We start from the raw sequence: 22123 nt of genomic DNA on the forward strand, positions 1-22123 counted from the left end.
CAATCATCCACCATGGTCCACACACAGTCCAGGCATGAAGATTGTAAAAATATATCGCAATATCGTCTTATAATAGTAGCATTTTACTTCCTAAACCACATCGTTCACCGGATGGTGGTGGTTAAAATCTATTTATAATTCCCACTATATATCAGCCAGCCACTTACTTTTTGTAACCTTTCGCTCACAAGCTACTTAATTTTGTAAGTATTTTGACTAGGCCAAACTTTTATTTTACCACCCAATCCAAACCTTCCAGGCCAAACTTCTACTTAACATATGAGTACTCTGTATTACTTGTAAGGGTGATGATTTTGAATAATTTTTTGAAAAAAAAAATACCATAACACTTTTTTATGATTTGATGTATGTGAGATGAAAATGTACGATGCAATCAGATGATTGTTTGCAGGAAAAAGCTATTCAAACACAAGATTTTCTTCGCGATATACATATGTCTGCGCTCCATCAACAAAAGTTAATGAGTTCCTCAATTCACAATAGAAGGGTTTTAGTTTTCCATCTGTTATGGCTTTGTAACTCCATGCACGCGCCACAGATTCAGCACCAATTTTCCGGACATGTTGTCAGGTTAACCTGAAGGGCAAGCAACAAAATGGCTATAACTAAAGAGGCAGTCGAAAAATATCAATATCCAAATTAATACTACCATAAATTGCAATATGATACTTCTGTTTTATGACGAGACATTTCCCCCTGAACTCGAGCTCCCCTCTGTTTGGTCATTCCACTTTTCCAGGCGTTTCCTGGCTTTCTCCACCTGGCAATGGAAAAGGTCATTTTCCAATTACAGCTTCTCTACTTGAATTCCAAGTATCAATTTACCATTTTCCCTCTTTCTTAAGCACAGCCAGACATCCCTTTGTCCTTAATATGTAACAACTAAGAACTACTGTTGTTTGTTGTGGACCAACAGACAGGAGAAGACTTTGATTACTTAATTTTGTCTATATCATTTTGACAAAGTGAATAAAGAATATGTCCAAAAAAAAAAAAATTTCAGTGTTTATGCTGCATAAATTTCAAGGGATAATTTCCGAAACCTCCCCTGAGATTACTGACATTTTCACATAGCTCCCTTCAGGTTTAGAAAATTACACCAATCTCCCTTGATGCAGTGAAATGACAAGAATGTCCTTCATTAAATAGATAATCTATACCATGTGATTAAACAAAATGGTGAAAGGAAAAAAAAATTGTCACTACTACCCATCTTGCCACAAATTCATCAACTACTTATAGTTATTTGTTTCTCCCATCCCCCTTGAGTCCTATCTTTTTTCTCCTTCTTCCCATAACCTGTTCCCACCAACCATAATGACAGCAAAGCAATGTCCGCCTCTCTCAGTCTTAGTAATTAGAACCTTTCGATTTTTCAACTTTTCTTATGCTTTGCTGATGCTAATGACTTGAAATTGCCAAATAATAAATTGAGGTAAGTAGATTTTACTATCAAAATAGATAGAGACGAAGAGGATACTAGCGATAGATTTTTTAAAAAAAAAACATATGGTTGGAAGGGGAAGAGGTCTAGATGAGGATGCATGCAATTTTGCCTTCTATAAAAATAAATTTTCTTGTATATTAACAGCTGCATTTGGGTTTCTTTAATTGATTTGCAATAGTTGATAGTAGTTTGCTATGGATATCGAAGTTGGTCTAGATCCCTAGATGTTGATGGAGTATTACTAAATTGTATGCTTTGCTATGTAAAAGCATTGCTCTTTGGTATTGGGGGTTGTAGGCTAGGAAATTGTTTTATGTTTGACAAGATGACAGCCAATGATATCACAGTTTGGAATTTGAGATTGGTTAATTTTGGATAAGGAATGAAATAGATGAATTGTAGAAACATTTGAGTATTTGAGGTGACTGTTGTAATTGATTTGCACTGAAAGCATTTGAGCTGAGGTTAGGAATTTTGTGACTGTCCAAATTTTGGGGACTAAGTTGGAGTGAATCTGGGACTCTGCCATACTGTAGGGATGGATTGAGTTGGGAATGCTTGATTAGTTGCAAAAGTGTATAAGTGGAAAGTGGTGACTAAATTATTTTTCCTTTTTGTTTTCACAATTTAATAGAAGGTTAGTTTAGGATTATTGAAAAAGAATCTAGTAGGTTATTGGGCCTAAATGGTTACCTAAATAGTAAAAGTAAGGGCAGTAAGTATAATTTTGAATACTTGAGGGGAGCTATCCATAATTAACAAAAACTTTGGGGGAGGTTTCTGAAATTATCCCAAATTTCAATGAATTTGTGTAAATAAAACTTATCATATTGATGGGAAAAAGAAGGTGCTAATTCGACTGTAAAGGAAAGAAAATGGTGCAGGAGTTTCCCTTCTCACACATTCTAGACACACAAATGTGAAGCGTAATGATATGTATAGTATGTACCTCTGCATCCCAGTTGGTTCGACAAGTGACCCAAATTAAGATAAGAGTCTGCATGGCCATTCCTCCTGACAGTCCAGACCATATTCCCTACAAGCAAAAGTGGAGAAGACCAGGCATTTGCCCTTTTCCAAGATTTTATTTATGCCCACTAAACTTGTACTATGATAAATTTGAACAGAATCACAAACCTTAGCACCAAGTTTGAATTTGAAAGCAAGCAGTGTACCCAAGGGAACCCCTACACCGTAATAGCATCCAACGTTGACATAAGCTACAAACTTCTGCCATCCGCAACCAACAGCAACCCCTTCACCAAATTCACATGGAAAAAGAAAAAAGAAAAAAGAATCATCAGCCACAAGCTAGGACGAAATGACTGATAATTATCATCTATAACAGAACTGAATGTTTGAGACATTAATGATATAGTAGCAGAAGTTTCAACCTCAAGTATCAATAGCATTTGTCTTAATGCATAGAGCACACGTTTTAGAGCATATATGTATCATGAAGTATCTTGTCCTTGACGCTGGAAGAATGCAGGATTCTGAACTTAAAATTAGAGAGAAATTAAACTTTTCTGATTACCGGACAAAATCGGTTGAATGCCATTAAGAGTGATCGAAATTGCCAAGATCGGCATAAGCTCTGAGGTTGCGATGGCAATTTGTTTACCACTAGTGAAGGCATAACTTATGACATGGCGATATGCGAGCACCAAAATGGCAACGGTCAATGCGATTAGGGATGAGCTTGCAGTCACAACCAATACGGAAAATGCAGCAGCTTTGGCATGTCCAGCTCCAAGTTCATTGCTAACCCTCACACTGTAAGAATAAGAGGATGAGTTCTTGATCAGATTCCATACTGTCTAAATCCACTTGCCCTTTTCATAACAAAACAATTGTCTAGAAGAGTAATCCGATCCATCCATATTTTGTAATTTTTTTCCATATCATTTCAAAATCCTGCCCGATCGTGAGAAAAAAAAAACTATCTAGAATGCTTTCCGGAGGATTGATTACTGCCTTCAAGCAAGTATTAACATATAGATGACTTAATCATAATTAAGAGTTGCTTTTGCCAACTAATCACACATTGAGTGACGAAAAAGTTTATTTCACCCTCGGGCGAAGAATTTGTGTGGAAACATATCACATTAGAATACTAAAATGTAATGCAAAATAGGAATTAATATGACTAGAAATCATTGTAGCAAATATTATATCTAGCAAAATTCAAAAGTCGGACATAAAGGAGAGGAGAAGAATTCTTGCCTGGCTGCTGCATTGAACCCTGATGAGATCATAAACATACATCCGTTGATTGTCAAACTGCATATGAGGCCATAAATCTCTATTCAATGAGAAGTTTAGAATTTTATTGGAAAACCATATACAGCAAAACACTGGGGGAGACATCTTCAACATCTTCTCTAGTTAGAAGGAACAGGCACTATTCCAACTTTTTTGGATCATAAAAGTTTATTCTAACAGCACTTAAATTTGCATCATTTTCGTAGAAGGAAAATATTTGCAGCATTACTGATGATCGAAATATTATGGTTGAGGTAGCCGTCTCAAAGATCTGAAAGTCACACTTGTCCCTTCTAGAAAACGACACATTCAAATGGACACGTAAAACAATTAGATTACTACTGCATTAAGCCCAAAAAAAAATCTCAAAATAAATTGTAGCCCCTAATTAAAACATACACTTAAGTCTGGGTAATCCGCCAATTATATTTAGAGGTAAAGGGATGAGATACATATGAAATGCAAGCGAAAGAAAAGAGGAAAAGTAGTATTCTTTCAGCATACCAAATAGACACTGTCTCCAATGCCACTTCAGGATTTGGTAGTAAACCTGCAATCAAAACCATTATCTGGAAATACCAACACTCTAGGCAGAGCATGACAGCTGATGCAGCTGACAGTTTATAGAAGCTCCATAATCCAGAAAATGCCTGCATGCTAAATCCATTCCAAGTCTTGCGACATCTATCACTCACCAGTATATAGACAAACTGAGGAACCACTATCAGCACCCACGAGAAACTCAACACAAATGCAGCACCCAAAAGTCCCCATCCGAATTTAAACAGTGCGAACCATGTGAGCAACATGTGGACAGCCAGTGCAACTGCTGCTATGACTGCACTGGGGAGGATAATGCTCTGGGCTTGCAAGAACTTTTGTATCGGAAAATTGAAAGCATACAGGAAAATCTGAGGAATCAGGCCGTAGACGAATACAGCAGCTGCAGATGCAACCTCTTTTTTCTGGCCTAGCAAGAGGAAAATAGGCTTGGAGAATATGTAAGCTATCATAAGAGGAATTGCAGTTGCCACAAGTAGGATAGCAGCTCTCTGCAAGTAAATTCCTAACATATCATACTTTTTAGCTCCATATGCTTGCCCACACAGGGTCTCCACAGCACTTCCCATACCAAGCTGCCAAAAATATTTCCATAGTAATTAATTAACACATATTAAATATTTATGTTCATAAGCTTTTGCAAGACTAACGCTTTCTTAAGTCTTAACTAAGACAAATTTTTGTACTTGAATTACGATTTGGATTTCGGTTAGTAATTATCGATTAAAGAGTAGAGAGAGAAAAAAACAAGATTTTGATGTCATGCACTGGCACGTGAATTCTTGCATGGATTATTTATTTATGCCATGCCATTAATTTTGTAAATGGACACGTCAAATCTGCAAGCGTGACACGTATTGAAGGTTCTTGTGGTTGTCAGAAATCGGCAATGCGGTCATGGAGAAAAATTTCCAACTTACCATGAGTCCAAAAGCCAAAACTGAGAGTCCATTGTTACCAAGGGAAGAAGCTGCAAATTCAAGATTGCCCAGATGGCCACAGAAAACCTGTGTTGAAGTTGACATAACGGAGTTGAGAAGGTATACTATGCATGCAGGTGCTGCAATTTGGAAGAGAGTCTTCAACTCGGCGCCGGTGGCCCACCAGAGTCGCCGGAACCTCGGCAAGCTTATGTCCGATAGTATTGCTTCAGTTTTGGAGTCTATTGTTGTTATGTGCTCCGATGCCGGTTGTTCGGATGGTTGCTGCTGCTTAGCATCATGCACCTGATTTTCTTGATTATTGAACTCCATAATTTTTTATGTTTATGATTTCCTTACTGAAGAATCTGGAGAGCTTTTAGTTTGTCCCTTTTGGGAGTAAAAACATCAGCCTTGTTGGTAATGGCGGACAATGAGGAAGTGAGAACTCGATTCTGAGGAACAAAACACAAAAGTGCGATTGTCCTGTGATAAAGGGGTAAAATTCGGTATATATACTATAATTTAAAGAGATAATGTGATAATAATAATTATGTAGTAATGTTATAAAATAAAAAGGTATTTTTGTTAAATATTTATTAACATGCTGAGTTGAATTATCTATGGGTGAAATGATTAAAAGATAATATTATGAAGTAAATTGATAGTAATGAATAAGTTTAAGGGAATAAGTAAGAGCAACTGCAGCGCGGGTGCAATGGAGAGCCATTATTGGAGCCGTGTCATGGAGATTACACGCATGATGCGTGTAATCCATTGAAGATGGGACTCATGATTAAATGTAAAATAATTCTAGTCACCAACGGTTATATCCAATATTTGCTTCAACGGTAAATTTGCAAGCACACAACACATTTTAGCTTTCTAATGGTTATATCCAACGGTTAGATTTTAGCCTTCTATATAAACACACAACACTTTTTTTAAAACATATCTCACTATTCTACTCTATTATTTCTTTTACTCTCTCACTCATTTAATTCATTTTTTGTGATTATGGATGAAAATTTTAGTAGTTTTACAAATATGTTAATTGCTCCAAATATAGAAAATTCATCATCCTCACAAAATCAAAACCCTCAAAATTTTCCAAATTACCCATTTTCTGGTATTCCTACAAATGTACAAAATTATGCATTTCCCCCAAATTTATCCACTTGCAATCATCCATCAAATTTTCAAAATCTGCCAAATTTTTCATGTCCAATTCCCATGTATCCCCCACCTCCTTATTTTAATCCAAATATGGGAAATCACTACACATCGGGGTATTATAACTTTGGTATGGGTTATGGAGGCTCAAGTGCTCCGTCGGAGATAAGGAAGGATTTTGATTTTGCCGGCCAACAACAAAATACTACATCAACGGAATCAATGCCGGACTCTCAATTTCCACCATATTCAACACAACGTGGGCTAGATAACATTACTCTCACCAATGAGTCAATGGAAGAATCTGATTATAAACGCGTTCCATGGAGTGTGGATGATGACAAGATACTTGCAAGTGCTTGGCTCACAATTTTTAATTGTAGCATTGTGGGTAATTCTCAAAATGAAGAGAGTTTTTGGAAATGAGTCACGGAATACTTCAACGAGAATCGGCAATCTGGGCCGCCAAGAAAATATAAAGCTGTGAAATCACATTGATATTGGTTGAGTCAAATGGTCAATGAATTTAACCAATGCTACAACAAATTGGTTGGAGAACATTATAGCGGGTGGAATGATGATCAAATCAAACAACATGCACGAGAGCTTTTTCACCAGAATAAGAATAAGCATTTTGTATATGAACATGTATGGGTGATGTTGAAAATTGATCCGAAATGGAAAGCAAATACTCCTATGCAGCGTTCTTCAAAAAAGGTAAGGACTGATGAAAGCGGGGCATACACTTCTTCATCCAATGTGGATTCAAGTTTTGACATCGATGATAGTGAAGTTCGTCCACTTGGTCAAAAAGCAGCAAAAAAGGAAAAGAGAAAGGAAAAATCAAAAACGAATGAGCAAGATGTTGATGGAGAACTTAATCAAATCCGGAGGATGTTGAAAAAGCACAAAGAAGAAAAATTGCAAGCTATGGAAAACTTAGCAAATAAGTTAGACAATTATAATTTTGGAAGTGATTATGAAATCTTATTGAAGGATACCCCAGGCATGTCCGAGCAGCAGCTTAAAATTCATGAGCAAATGTGTTCCATCCTAAAAGTCAAGTATAATATTCCTTAGTTTAGCTTTAATTTCATTGTTAGTAATGTAATTTTTTAATTTTCCATTTTACATTTAAGTGATTAATAAAAATTTGTTTGCACTATGTACTTTTATAGTTAATTTTGCATTTTACTATTTTTATTACAATATTAAAACTAGCCGTTGGAAACTAGCTCTAATAAATATTTGATTTAATTGTGGACCCATGCTATTACAACTTATGGAGTGTAATCCATTGTCAGTGAAAGTGTAATAAAAGAGGAGAAAGTGGAATGCTGACGTGGCATGTGAATTACACTCCACAAGGTGCAATAGCATTGTGGATGCCCTAATAATAAACCTTATTATTATTATTATTGATACATGGTTGCATGTATTAGTATGATATAGATATCGTAATTACGGTCACTCTATATGGTTGATTATAGCCTTAGGATTTTGAGTTCTATATATAATCGGATATTTTCATAGTTTAGTATTAGAAATTTGAGTTTTATAATTTTTTTGTATTTTCCAAATTTTCTATATATAATAGGATTTTTTTTGTACTACGCTCTAAATTTATACAAGGTAAAATCTTCTTGTTCTTTTGAGTATTTCTTTGCCTAAAAATCCAAATTTCTTATAGAAATGATATAAATTTGTGAAAGAAGATTTAAGAACCAACATGTTGAGCAATAGACTTCGAAATTTTTGTTCACAAAAATTCTATATCTATATTCACGAGGGAAAAAAAAGGGAAAACATCCAAAACTTTCAAGATTAATCTTTCCTACACTGTCAGCATTGGATGAATGACAACCATGCAAAATTTGAATATCACACATATCATAAATCAAACGATGTTAGTGTATACACTGTCAGTGTATATAAGATTTACTCAAACTTTCTTTTGGGAGAGGAAATTTAGAGACAAATGAGTTTGGGAGTTTAGATCACATCATAGATCCAAATACCAACCGAATCCAAAGGTGTCGACAAAAGCCCATAATTTTGTCCACTTTACAGTATAGAAGCTGAGTCTCCAAAATACGCTGCTCTTCCTTTCCGTTGTGCAGCGGACGAAATCAACCATCCACTCCATGAGACAAATCAACATGGCAACTAAATCGGTTTTTAGTGTTTTTGAGTAATTGATCTTGTTTCAACCTTTTCTATCATAGACTGAAATTTAAGGTGTAGGCAAAAACGCCATTATCCAATCTATTATTCATTTTTGCGGGCAAAATCATTAATTTTTTTAAATAAACTACGCATATTTACGTTCGTCGTACGATTTACGACTAATTCTGCTAGAACTGGAAATTCATCCCTCTTTGAGAAAACTCATGATGGGCCACTGGGTTGTGGTGTCGTGTGCGTGGACTAAATTCATCATTCGAAAAGATAACTCAAATTGGGCCACTGAATTGTGGTTTTATATACGCTCTGCACCAAACTTTTGACAAGATTCAAACTCACACCAACTGCACGGAACTAGAATGGACAATATCAGGGTGTCAATCAGGTCAGGTTTCATGACCCGAACTTTAGCAAATTCACGCTTGTCGCAGAAAATAAATAGTAAGACTTATGGATTTTCGAGCTCAAGGATAGATTAAAAGGTTCAAATTCAATTCATACTTTAATACAAATTTTAAGGTTACATCGGGTTCAGCTAAAATTCATAATTCAGTACATAATTGTATTTAATCTACTAATATTCATAAATTAATATATAAATCATTAATATTTTTATGTTATATTATGTAAAATTATATACTATATACATCATTTTTTATACAATTATACATATTAAATATGTAATTATGCATATGCATGGTCCGGATCTTAATAAGGCTTGAGTTGAGTGAAATTCAACCTGGACTCACATTTAATTCGTGCTTATTATTCAGATTTAAACTCTAACTCACCCCATTAAACGTAACACTCATAGAATTTTTTTGGAGCCGAACAGGCTCTACAAGAAGAGTGAAAAGGTGAAACTACCACTGACACTGATTAAACCTAAAAGTGGCAATGCACAAGCAGTGATATCCAGTCTGATTTTAAGAAATTGTAGACAAAATCAAGGCTGAGGGCTGCAATTATGCCAATTCACCCATGCAAATTTAGAGCAATTGCCGTGTTTGTGAAGAATGCTTGACTGATACTATATGTAGATGTACAACAGTACAAGCTGTTGCTTTGGCAAAGGCGATAAAAAGACATGATACTCAAAATGGGGTGTCATTTTCTATATTTCCAAGTGGTAGAGTCGTTTTTTTTTTTTTTTTTTTGTGTCAAAAGGTGAATCTTGTAGTTGGTGAACTTGTATCAAGTACAAGATTCACCACTCCACTTATTGAAATGAACTTGTACCTAGTACAAGAATTACCACTTGTAGAAAAAACACAGCCCATATAACAAGAATTACCACTTATAGAAAACAAGGTGAATCTTTTTTGTTTTCTCCTCTACAAGTGCATTTTTTATTTATTAGATATGGCAAAGTATGTTTACAAAGCAATTCCTGGCCCTATGCACCCTAACTTGTTCTATATATAACAAGTAGCTCAAACTAGCATTTCAAATACCATATCCCTTTATTTCAAATTGTCATGCCCCATTTTTTGAAAAAATAATAATATTAATAAAATTTAAGGTGTTAGAAAAATGAATTTTTGATTAATTTTTATTTGAAATTAGTTTTTTTGTTTTAGAGAATAAATAAAGAAAAATGGCCTAAAATGGGACTTAAAAGTGCGACGGTTTTGACCCAAAATAATAGTTTAAAAGGGTTTTCAAGCAAACATAGGAGTCGCCACTTAGTATTGAGTTAAGGTGTATCAAGTCACCCAAAATATGTTTTTTAAATAAAACAAATAAATAAAACCCTTTTTAGACGACTCCAGATTTTCGAAAAACAAGAGAAAAGAGTTCGGGAGTTACAATTAAAGAAAAGAAAGGCAATGATTTGACAGAATCAAATTTAAGGCACCCTTTCAATCTAGCCAATGTTAGTTGCGAGATTTAGTCGAAAATTTTCTTAATCTAACGTATAAAACTTATCACATTTGGATGTTTCTACATGGATACAAATCTAGACCTAAAGGATATCGAGAGGGTCGAAATATCTTTTTAAAATTTAATTGGTGCAAATCATATTAATTATGATGTCCAAAATAAATTTTAGAAGAGGTCATGAAAAATGCAAAAGATTGGATTCAAAAAGAAATTATAATATATAGGTAAATATACATGATCTAAAAAGGGGGAGTGCAACATAATGGATAGTGGTTGTTAAAATTCGTGATTCAAATTTTCCTTCTTATAGAGGGGATGAGAGCGTGCTAAGGGTAAGGCTAAGAAGCCACACTTGATAATTTTTCATATTCGAAGGGTGACTCCCCTAACTTAATCAAGCAAATAAACTAGCCTACTTCTAATTTCTTAAATGGAATGCAAGTCTAAATGTCATGTTTTGCGCACATAGGGATAAGGGAGATAATAAATAGCAGGAAGACAATGCAAGATGAGAAAAGACCCTAAAAATGCAAAACATATATGAAATGCGATGAATATCACGTAAAAATGTGAATCTAGCACGAAAACGATCTAACAGGTCTAGCATTAGACTAACCAATTTCTATAAACTTTCACTAGCGTTAGACTAGCGAGAAATCGGGAAGAAAAGTTACAACTAGCATTGGACTAGTATGGTGATGTCATGCATTTATTATAGCTAAATAAATCATATGAAACATAATTAAAATAAATAAACACATAAATCACATATAGCACGTAACACATAACCATGATATCTAAATGCAAAAACCCTAAAGAAAGCGAATAAACACATACGCATACAAACATGCAAGCACACAAGCAAATAAACGCAAATAAAAGCCTAACTATTATATTCGAAGCTCTAACTACAATTTAAAGGGGAAATTTTAAAAAATAATAACCTAATTATTACATTTATCTAACTAATTACATTTTTGGCAAAATTAAAATCTATCTATTACATAACCTAACTAAATACATGTCTTGTGAGCATCTATTTATTATAATTTGGCATTTAAATGCCTCTCAAATAATCATCAAAATTAAATAAAATAAATAAAACTTAAAATAAATAAAATGTGTAATTAAAAGAAAAGACATTCAAAGCATGCAATTACACATAAAAAACACACGTAGGAGCACATAAAAGGATTAAAAATAATAAAAGAAGGTACCTCCCTTAAAGTAGTGGTTAAATGAGATTGAATTTGTCCTATTTATACTCCAAAATCAACAAAATGGTCAAAACATCAATTTAATTAACAAATAAATTATAATGAAATGAAATAATCATGAAATCTATCAATTAAAATCATTTAAATGAAGTATAATTAACAATTAAAGAAGATAAGCAACTTGTATTTAAGAAATCAAAGTTATTAGAGACCTAATTGTAAAAATTGAGAAAAAATTTTTGAGGTTAAAATACAATTATTATAATGATTAGGGGCCACAATAAAAAAATAAAGTTTAGGAACCAAAATGTAATTAAAATAGGGACCTAATTGAAAGCAATCCAAAGTTTTAGAGCCACAATAAAAATACCCGAATTTGTTATCATACTTCTTAAGAAAACAGGCCACTGGGCCATTCTTTGCTTCTTCTTTGGACCAAAAATCATCTTAGCCCAACAGAAGACCATAAGAAAAAGAGCAGGCTGGCCTGCCATTTGCTAATCCAACCCAATAAAAAATGTATGGGCTTCAACTGCTAAGTCCAGATCATAAACCCAAAATAAAACTCAAAGCCTTTTGTCAAAACCAAATAGAATAACATTTACCCAAATCTCAACTTCTTACTATTAAACCCAACAGAATATTAAATCAATTAAAAAATATGTAACCCTAATTTATATCCTAAAATCTAGAATTAATCTACCAAAAAAAACCACATAAAATATAAAAGGAGGATTAAAACTTAAAATGGGAAAAATTGGTTTGAATTTTCCAAATTTTGGGCCACAGTGAAATTAGGCAAAAGTTTGGGGCCAAAAATGTAATTTTTCCAGATTCTTCATGCATCATCTTCGTAGCGTCGGCAACATTTTTCCGCAACTTCCTTCTTATTCAACCCAGATGTGTTCATGCAAAAAAAAACTCAAACAAGACCCATCGATTCATCAACCAAAACCCAGCGCAAGAAATTTGGCCCATATTTATTAACAAAACCCAACTACAGATTCCATTTCTTGAAGATCAAACGAAGAAAGACAAAGAAAAACAAGAAGAACGTGAAGTCAGCTCATGGTGGAACCAAGGAATAGATCCACCGAATGCTGAAGATTTTCTGATCAAATCATTGTAGGATCTTCAAACCTTTTTGAGCAAATTCCAACCATCAAGACAAACCACTCAATCATGTGACAAGTCACAAAAAATCTAAGAACTTAGTTCAAGCAAACCAACTCACATAATGACTCAACAACTTCATGAAATAAAGTTAAATAATTTAAGGAAGAAAGCTATCATTACCTACCAATGATTGGGGTTCGAATTGATGTGAGAAAAGCTGAAGAAAAATTCACCAAAAGCTGCTGAAACGACGCCAAACAAGTTCCGTCGCAGGCCTTCCAGGGCTGACGATCCTATGATTTTTAGCTCGAATTCGAAGGAGTTAACGGTGTTTTTGGGAGAAAGATTCAAGAGCAAAGTTGTTGATCTACAACTATATATAGTTTAGAAACAAAAAACTAGCTTAAAGGGTTAAAATCAAAGTGAGGATTTGAATCAAAATAGGGCTGGTGCATCAACCCGGTAGCAATTTTTCCAGAAAATTTGTTCTTCTTCTTTTTTCTCTGACTTTTCTTTCGTTTCTCCGCATTTTTTTCTTCTCTGATGATCCGCCGCCTCCCCTCTTTTGTCTTTTACCTAGTGCTGCGTTTTTATCCCTTTTATATGGAACAAAACCTCCCTTGTTTCAACCCTTGTTTCAACGGTGGATGAAAAATTAGATTTTGTTGACCTCTTTGCAGCCATTAGATAGCTTCTATTCTAGAAAAATTTTGATAGAGATCAAGGGGGTGAGGTGACAAAAGAAAGACAAAAACAAAAACAAGTGGAATGAGCGGAGAATGGTTCGCTACAATTTTGTACCATGCCTTGTTCATGGCTTCTGGTTGTGTACGAAGAAGGTAGAAAACAGCGCGCGCGTGGGCTCCTCCTCATTTTTTTTTATTTTGATTTTTCTGATTTTCTTCCTTTTCTTTTCCCATTTTTCAAAAAAAAAAAATATTTGAAGTGATTTTCCTTTTTTTTTTATATATAGAAAAAGTAATAAATAAACATGAAATAAACTAAAATAAAACGAATATAACTAAATTAAACAAAATAAAAATAAGCAAAAAATAGTAATAAAAATAGATGATAAAATTTTGGTGTCTACACAAACAAAAAATGAAGAAACTGACGCTACTCTGGTGAACGTACGTTTCTAGTAAGGAAGGTAAATGTATTAATGTAGGTCATCTGGGAGATTATGACCACAGCTATACATTTTCAATGTAAGTCTTTTTAAGTAATGTTAAATATACTGATAGTGTATACACTGTTGTGATTAATTGTATAACATGTGTTTAAAATTTAAATTTCAAATTAATTGTTATACATTCAGCTCTAATATTGTATAATATTTCAGAATTTAGAATATTGCACCAAGATTTCATTGATTATTTTAACTGACTATCAATTTTGAATTTTAAATGACCAAAAAAGTAAAAATCTGTAATCATTCAATGAGTAGCTTTATTCATCATTTTCTATAATGAAATTTAGCAAAATCTAAAGAAGACAAAAACATAGTGGGTTCGCACTCCACACTTCCACCATTCATCACTATAGGTTCCAGGGAATCAGGTCTTCGCCTGACGTAAATTTCTTCAATCTCGAAATATTTTTCATGCCAAATAACTATCAACCTTGCCGTTCCTTCTAGTTCTGTGATAATGCTAACTTATTGTGAATATACTGTTCGTCTGTCTGAGATTAATAGTGGGTATTTGAAACCTGTTCATCTTGATTAATGTTTTTACCAACTCAATTTATAAATTTATATTCTATCCCTCTTACTCTAACATAGTATATATGATGTGGTCAAGTGGTGATGTTTACTTCAATACGTTTGTTTTTTTTTTTTTTTTTTTTTTCTGTTCCAACTATAAAAGTGAATATTTTCTTCGTACATTTAAACTCTATAATTAATTTTTTACCATCAATCTAAGACTAAGCATTCGTCTTTCACTGACATGAATGAATCTGGCTGTAAAATTTCACGATTAACCATGCATGATAACCCGGTCCTGCGTAATCTTTCTAAAGCAATACTCCCTCCGTTCCTTATTAGATGTCCTAATCCATTGTTTCTTTTTATCTGTCATTTTATTATATCAAGAAAGCATTTATGAACTTTTTTCCAAATTTACCCTTGCTTACCCTTTCAACTTTCTTGAATTGGAACTCTAAATAATTAAATGCAGTATTTGTAGCATTAACAATAAAAGTAGTTGAAGAGATGAAGAGACATAAAGGGTAATTTTGAGAAGTAAAGTTAAACTTTTGTTGACTTTTAGAAAATAACCAACTTTTTTAATCTAAGAGAATTAGTTATTCAAGCCATCTAATAAGGAACGGAGGGAGTAGTATGCAAGAAGGAAGACAGACTGATGCTGGCAAAATGTCATACATATACCATCGATCCCAACAATGTCAATGTGGAGGCAGGCATCTTGGGCTCGAGACTCCTCAGACTGACAAATTATTCATTCTAGTGAAGGGAGCAAATGAAGGCATGCAGAAAAAGCACCCACGCTTCATTGGTCAATGATATCATAAAAAAATATGTGAATAAGAATATGAGTCCCACAATCTCAATAGTTGCAAAAGCAAAAAAAAAAAAGAAAAGGTAATCTTAATTAGTGCAGCATGTAACGGAGGAGTCATTGAGCGAGCTTGCTATATATATATTGATCCAAGAGAACTATTGTAGCAGAGGTTCCTCTTTTTCGTCATCCCAAGTGTCCAGCCTAGTCCTTGCTTTCTCCACCTGAAGAATTGCGAAAATTAGACATTCCTACATAGGTTAGAAGAAATCTATGACCTAATTAATTCTTGGGGTACGTAGCATTTATACTACATAGGTTAGGTTAGAAGAATTTCGTATCAACTTAATTACAGAACCCGAAAAGCTTGACTCTGACTAAGAAAGTTTGATGGTCTTAATCAAGAAGTTTTTTTTTTTTTTGGGATTTTAAAAAAATGAGATGCTAGAAAGATTTGAATCCAAAATCTTTAATTGTTTTTTGAGTCGAGGTTTAAGTAATAAGTACCTCATCGTTCCAGTTGGTTCGAAAAGTGACCCAAACTAAGATCAGAGTTTGCATGGTCACGCCTCCAACCATTCCTAACCATATTCCCTGCAATTAAACCCGAACAAAAGTCACACGACAGTCGAAAATGGCATTCACTGCTGCTAGCTAGTAGGATCGATGCGATGGTAACAGTGGAATTCTTGTAGTTTTGACTTCATCCTTCTTCTAACTGGAAAAGACCCCCAAAGAAAAGAAAATTTGATGGCTATACTATACGTACCTTAGCACAAAGATTGAATTTGAATCCAAGAAGTGCACCCAATGGAACGCCCACCACGTAGTAACACCCAACATTCACATAAGCAACAAATTTTTGCCATCCACACCCAACAGCAACACCTACTCGTACGTGAACAATCCAACACCAAAACCTTTTTAGGAAAAAGGCAATAAGGTAACTGTTCCTTCCATATAGTTAGTCACTTAGTCTAGAGAAAATGTTCTGTCTGCCACAATACAAACTTGCATCTGGTCTAGAGAAACTTTGTAGTATTAACTTGGTTAAAACATATAGTATACAATATATGCAGCTTACCAGACAGAACTGGTTGAATCCCATTAAGCAAAATAGAGACTGCAAGAAGCGGGGTAAGATCTGAGACGGCATTGGCGACAACTTCACCTTCAGTGAAAGCATAACTCATGACATGCCGCAAAAGAAGCACCGCGATGGCGCAGATCACTGCGATGATAAGCGAGCTTCCGGTCACCACCACCACCGCCAATGCTGCTGATTTGGGATGTCCGGCCCCCAGCTCGTTACTAATCCTCACACTGTTCCATTAAGAACATTACGTTGACTAACGGGATCAATTATTGAGTCTGTCTAGTCTAATGGGTGTCCACTCGTTAAAATATGCATGGTGCATATGCATATGCTATATATATGCTGCGAGATTACAGTGTCGAGGAGGAGGAGGAGGGGAAGGGTCTCTTTGTAAATTATACAATTAAAATGCATTTTTTAAAGATATGTTAATTAGAACTTAAAAATGCACCTCGACCATAATCTTGAACCCGGGTACGTATTACAGAGTCTATAACCTAAGTATTTATTTACTCTTTGTGTATTAGGTTAGAGGTGATTTAAGTGTTTTAATAAGTGTTTACCAGGCACTCGTTAGAAAAATGCTTTAACAAATTAGTCAATAAAGTGGTTCAAAAGAACAAACAATAGAAAACAAATTAAGACAACTATTAATACAAAGTAGTACTTTTTTAGGCTTGGTTCATGTAAACTATTTGTGTACTACCGTACGCTGCATGTGTTTGGCTACATGTTAGTGATGATGTAGGAAAAAATGAGCACCAATGATTGATTGACATCACATGATTCACAAACAAATTTGTGGACCAAGCCCTACATATATAAATATCTGTCTCAATACATCAAAAGGTTTTCTAATCTTTGGGCGGAGGTCACAATCAAGTTTTCTTTCATGCCTCGAATTCATCAGCAATGAAAGCTGATAAATTATTAAAATCTCGATTGCTCTTGATTTTACAAAATTTGATTATAGAAACTGAGAGTAATTAGAATCAGTAAAAGCTACTCTTTAGATAATTTTAGATTTTAGATTTTTTTAATGATTAAAAATATCCACAATCAGAATACACCCTCAGCAACCGCAAACAACACACGCATACACTATTTAAGGGAATCTACGGCCCAACCCAAAAGGCATGGTAAAGTAATCGACAGAGAACATCACGAAAACTGATTATTCAAAATTAAAATTTATAACCATGGAAAATAATCAAACGAGAACAAACCCTAAGCCAGAAAGGCATTCCTATTTGTAGCAAGAAAAACTAATAACGAAACAAAAAAAAAAGGCCTAAACTTGCAGAGAATAAGAGAACTACTAACCTTGCTGCAGCATTGAAGCCCACTGCGACCATAAAAACCCATCCTTGGATCGTCTGACTGCACCACAGAGACATACCATTCCATTACTTATTTCTCTGCTATGTTAGGGTGTGGTGGAAAACATTTGACAAATGCTTTCTAGCCATACTGTGGAAACATGACAAAAGCAGAGAGTACAGAAATTTTGCTCACAAAAAGGAAATTTTCCAATTTCATGTTTCGTGGCCAAGAAAAGTTCAAAAACAAGCAACTATGAGTTCACATTATTCTGATCCAAACCTTGGGCCAATGCATTCAAGCAATTAATTGCATTTCATTTTCTTGCCTGAAAATTTGGAGGAAAAATAATTTAAGAAGTACCCTTTCACCCATCACCATTACTTTCCCTTGGTTGGGCCCATTTGATTTGCCTCACCTATCCGTATGATCACTGAGCACTGAATCATCTTGTCTTGTTCTGTGGTGTCACGTGCATAAATGGCAAAGAGACAAACTGATCGCACCATTTATATACATCAGACCAATTTCTAGTTCAATAATCTTTGCCAAAAAATATGCGTCCATCCAATCCGGCCCTAGTAAGGAATCCTGAGTAGTGACTGCTGACCCCTATTTCCTTCCCCCACCCCACGCCACCAAAAAACAAGAAAGAAGAGTGGGAAAAGGTGGATGGTAGTATTTTTTGTCTGAGGATACATCTAATAATAAAATTGAAGTTTGAAATCCGAATTCATTATCTTATTGAATTGTTAAGTATTAAATATAATATATTCAAGTACATATCACATTCAGTAATAAGTGAATAGCTTATCACTTAATTATGCAGTAAATTTTATTCAGAAAATTCAGTATCACTTAATTAATTCAGATAATCAATTTTTTATTATCAAATGGTCTAAATATATTAAGACCCTAAAAGAGTAAAAAAAAATAAAAATAAAGGGGCAGAAAACATGGCTTACACGTTAATCACAATTTGTTGCAAAAAGAAGAAAAACACTCTATTATCTTACCATATAGACAAAGAGTCCAATGCAATAGCAGGATTTGGAAGCAAACCGGCAATCAGAACCAATATTTCGAAGTACCATGTCTCCAGGCAAAGCATGACAGCGGATGAAGCAGACAATTTCAAGAAGTTCCATAGTCCGGAAAATGCCATCCAACTGAACCCATTCCAAGTTTTCTTGCATTTCTTACTCCCCAAAATATACACAAATTGAGCCACCACTATTACCCACCACGAAAAACTCAAGGTTAGCGATGCCCCTAATAATCCCCAATCCAGTACATACACCACAATCCAAGTCAAAAAAACGTGCAGGACTAATGCCCCGGCTGCAATATATGCGCTTGGAAAAATGATACTCTGAGCTTGCAAGAATTTCTGTATGGGAAAATTGGCTGCGTATGCAAATATCTGCGGGATTAGTCCATAAACGAACAAGGCAGCTGCCGATGACACCTCCTCTGATTCACCAAGTAGAAGAAGAAGTGGCTTGCAGAATATGTACACCATCATCAGGGGCACTCCTGTTGCCATGAGAAGCACTGTTGATCTTTGCATATATACACCTAACATGTCGTACTTGTGTGCCCCATATGCTTGCCCACAAAGGGTTTCCACAGCACTTCCCATCCCAAGCTGCGCATAATAACATTAGCAATGCATCAGTAATTTTTACTCGTTCGTTCGTGATTAATTCATCAGTGGTGTCTAAGCCACAAATTGACAAAACTGTGGTGGGAAAATGGAAGATGTTTGATTTGGAGGCGTAGGCTGGGCCCTAGAATATATGCACATTCGCAGTGCCGTACAAATTCTGTACCCAGAAAAAGCCAAGAAAAACGAAAAACAAAATGGTGCACAAATTGTACGCAAGCAAAAGAGACATTCAAGAAGAGACTGTTGCTGATTACTCAGTATCCGTATAAAAAGCACTTAATATAGAGGATATAAACGTTACCATGAGTCCATAGGCCAAAAGTTGGATACCAGTGTTTCCAAGAGAAGAGGCTGCCAGCTGAATATTACCAAGATGGCCACAGAATATCTGAGTAGACATGGAAACAACGTTGTTAAGCAAGTAAACCACACATGCCGGAGCAGCAAGCCGGAAAAGAGTCTTTATCTCAATGCCAACGGCCCGCCAGAGACGCTGGCACCGTGACAAGCTTGTATCCGATAGCACATCCTCAAGCTCTGAGCTAACTTCCTCCAACATGGATCGTTTCTGCTCTAGCAAAGTCTGATTGAACTCATTTTCTGGGGTGGACTCCATGCTTGTTCTTGTTCTTCTGCTTTTTTCCTTATTTTTTCTTGGTTTGCCCCCCTAATTCAAGAACAACAACTCGTGTATCTTATCTTATGAAATTTATGTTGGAGGTGAAGATCAGATATGACCCGCAGGCGGCTTTACAAGTATACTTCCACTAAGGTTTGGCAGACCTGCCCTTGCAAAATTGAACTACCGATATAACACGGTTGGAACGAAGACAGATGCCTTACGCATCTCTGAAAGGAAAAAGAAGAAACATTAATTAAGCTACCATATATATATATATATATATATATATATAAGCGAATTTCGTCATATATGGAATGAAATCAAGATATTAATTTGAGTTACGAATTAGTTACCTTGGAAAGAAGATTATATACTTGATTTCTTTTTTTTTTTTGAATAATACTGTAATAATTTTTTTTATAGTATAGATATGGGATAAAAAAAGGTAACCGCAAAAAGAGAAAGGTCATTAAAAATAGAATGAAATCATCTCTTCATTGAGTCATTGGTGCATTTTTTTTTTTTCAAAATGAAGAAATAAATAAATCAATCAATCAATAAATTCACGTACTGTGGGGTACCGAAGTTGACAGATGAATATATTACCCAATCACGTTGCGGAGCTGGAATGAATATGAATTTGCATCATCTACGATTTTGACCACGATTCAAGATGCAACAAAAATGCAGTACGCACACCTGTACCTCGAATTTTTTTTATTTTTTATTTTTTTTGCAGTCTACTTCTAAACTGTCAATTTTAGTGCTTCTTTGTTTTGTCACATCAATTTTAGCTTGTCACATCAATTTGTGTGCAGTCTACTTCAGCACTAAAAATTACATCAATTATATACGGATATAAATAGATTTGAAAAACAAATACTTGACACTACTGTGATATAAAAAATCAATAGAATATTAGATAGAGAATTCAAGAAAATCAAAAGATAAAATACTTATAGCTCCAAAATTATCTGTGTATGCATCCAACTATACTTCTTGCTTCCTCCCAAGTCTTCTTACTTCTTATACCTTTAATATATTGGTTGAAAAATGAAATCAATTTCTCTACTTACCTTTAGATGAAAGGACTCAATTAATGGTAGCTAGATTAAAGTCTTTTCAATTGAATTAGATTTTTAATGTTACAAAGAAAAAGCAAATTTATAAGAGGACTGTCTAACGGGCGCCCAATGATGTATTTCAGATATTAAATTTTTAAAAAGATAAGATTAATTAGAGAAAGTATATAAATGTCAGAGAGAATAGTAATTACTAATGTGTGTATATATATAATAGATTAAACCTTTCGATTATCAAAGAAAATATAGATTAGAAAAACTCTTTTAAACTTATACCCCTATAAAATTGTAAAAATTATTGATTGTTAGACTTATACACGATAAAATTCTAAAAATTATTAATCAATATACGAGAGAGATAGTTAAACGTAGATTGAACATACAAGATAGAAACGAAATCCAGGAAACACAAAATATCCCTATCAAGATCCTATTCTTTAGGATCGCATCAGCAATTCTTCAGCACTAATTGATAAGAGCAGCAGCAATGATTTGATTTCCACCGCCAATAGTTTAGCCTCTCTTATTTACTTTATTTATTTTTACTTCATTTTCTAGGGGGAGAGTGGACATCGGTGTCAAGAGAAGTTCAATACGAAAACAAGAAGACGAGAAAGGGGCATTGTTTATTTAATAAAAAGGACTGATTTGGATGGAGATTTTAGTCCAAAAGATCCACAAAATTTTTAATAATAAATTCTGAGAGTACGTAAAGATTCCCCCACCCGTCCAAACAAAAAAAAAAGAGAGAGAGAGAGAAAAATCCTTCTGGGAAACAACAGTACCTTGTCCTTGTGTTAAATCAATTACCAACTTTCGCGGATCCAATTATTGCCCCATGCTCGTGTGCCAGGTTTGGTGGCAAGGTCAAAATTGATTACTTCCAAAAGCTAACAAACAAGATTACTATACATAGCGATTTATCTATGAAAATAATTAATGATGCGTTTGATAAAAAATTCGAAATCTGAATTCGTTAAATTATTAAATATTAAATATAATATATTTGAGTGCATGTTATATC

The 22123-nt window shown here is 34.5% G+C and overlaps 3 protein-coding genes across 3 annotated transcripts; 1 reads left to right on the plus strand and 2 right to left on the minus strand.

The window, feature by feature from the left end:
* Window positions 1-371: 371 nt before the first annotated feature.
* LOC113709143 (protein DETOXIFICATION 40) lies at window positions 372-5686 on the minus strand. Its single transcript, XM_027231897.2, has 8 exons — window positions 5215-5686; window positions 4238-4869; window positions 3695-3751; window positions 3006-3244; window positions 2606-2724; window positions 2418-2504; window positions 691-781; window positions 372-597 (listed from the first exon to the last, which is right to left on the minus strand). Exons 1-7 carry the CDS (start codon window positions 5545-5547, stop codon window positions 698-700), a joined length of 1551 nt encoding a protein of 516 aa, XP_027087698.1. The 5' UTR covers window positions 5548-5686; the 3' UTR covers window positions 372-597; window positions 691-697.
* A 1214-nt stretch (window positions 5687-6900) lies between these two features.
* On the plus strand, window positions 6901-7467 carry LOC113709025 (glutathione S-transferase T2-like). The gene has a single exon (XM_027231777.1). The coding sequence runs from the start codon at window positions 6901-6903 to the stop codon at window positions 7465-7467; it is 567 nt and encodes a 188-aa protein (XP_027087578.1).
* Window positions 7468-15280: 7813 nt separating this feature from the next.
* On the minus strand, window positions 15281-20180 carry LOC113708049 (protein DETOXIFICATION 40-like). The gene is made up of 7 exons (XM_027230496.2): window positions 19697-20180; window positions 18743-19374; window positions 17730-17786; window positions 16395-16633; window positions 16080-16198; window positions 15818-15904; window positions 15281-15534 (listed from the first exon to the last, which is right to left on the minus strand). Exons 1-7 carry the CDS (start codon window positions 20009-20011, stop codon window positions 15469-15471), a joined length of 1515 nt encoding a protein of 504 aa, XP_027086297.2. The 5' UTR covers window positions 20012-20180; the 3' UTR covers window positions 15281-15468.
* Window positions 20181-22123: the final 1943 nt, after the last annotated feature.

Source organism: Coffea arabica, chromosome 9c (genome assembly GCF_036785885.1).
Source record: "Coffea arabica cultivar ET-39 chromosome 9c, Coffea Arabica ET-39 HiFi, whole genome shotgun sequence".
Lineage (NCBI taxonomy): Eukaryota > Viridiplantae > Streptophyta > Magnoliopsida > Gentianales > Rubiaceae > Coffea > Coffea arabica.

Coding starts and splice junctions, on each gene's coding strand:
- LOC113709025 (XM_027231777.1), top strand. CDS start 6,901: ATGGTCAATGAATTTAACCAATGCTACAACAAATTGGTTGGAGAACAT.
- LOC113709143 (XM_027231897.2), bottom strand. CDS start 5,547: ATGGAGTTCAATAATCAAGAAAATCAGGTGCATGATGCTAAGCAGCAG. Junction 3,245..3,694: donor GGGTTCAATGCAGCAGCCAG/GCAAGAATTCTT, acceptor TTATTCTTACAG/TGTGAGGGTTAGCAATGAAC. Junction 2,505..2,605: donor AATTCAAACTTGGTGCTAAG/GTTTGTGATTCT, acceptor TTTTGCTTGTAG/GGAATATGGTCTGGACTGTC.
- LOC113708049 (XM_027230496.2), bottom strand. CDS start 20,011: ATGGAGTCCACCCCAGAAAATGAGTTCAATCAGACTTTGCTAGAGCAG. Junction 16,634..17,729: donor GGCTTCAATGCTGCAGCAAG/GTTAGTAGTTCT, acceptor TTAATGGAACAG/TGTGAGGATTAGTAACGAGC. Junction 16,199..16,394: donor GATTCAACCAGTTCTGTCTG/GTAAGCTGCATA, acceptor ACGTACGAGTAG/GTGTTGCTGTTGGGTGTGGA.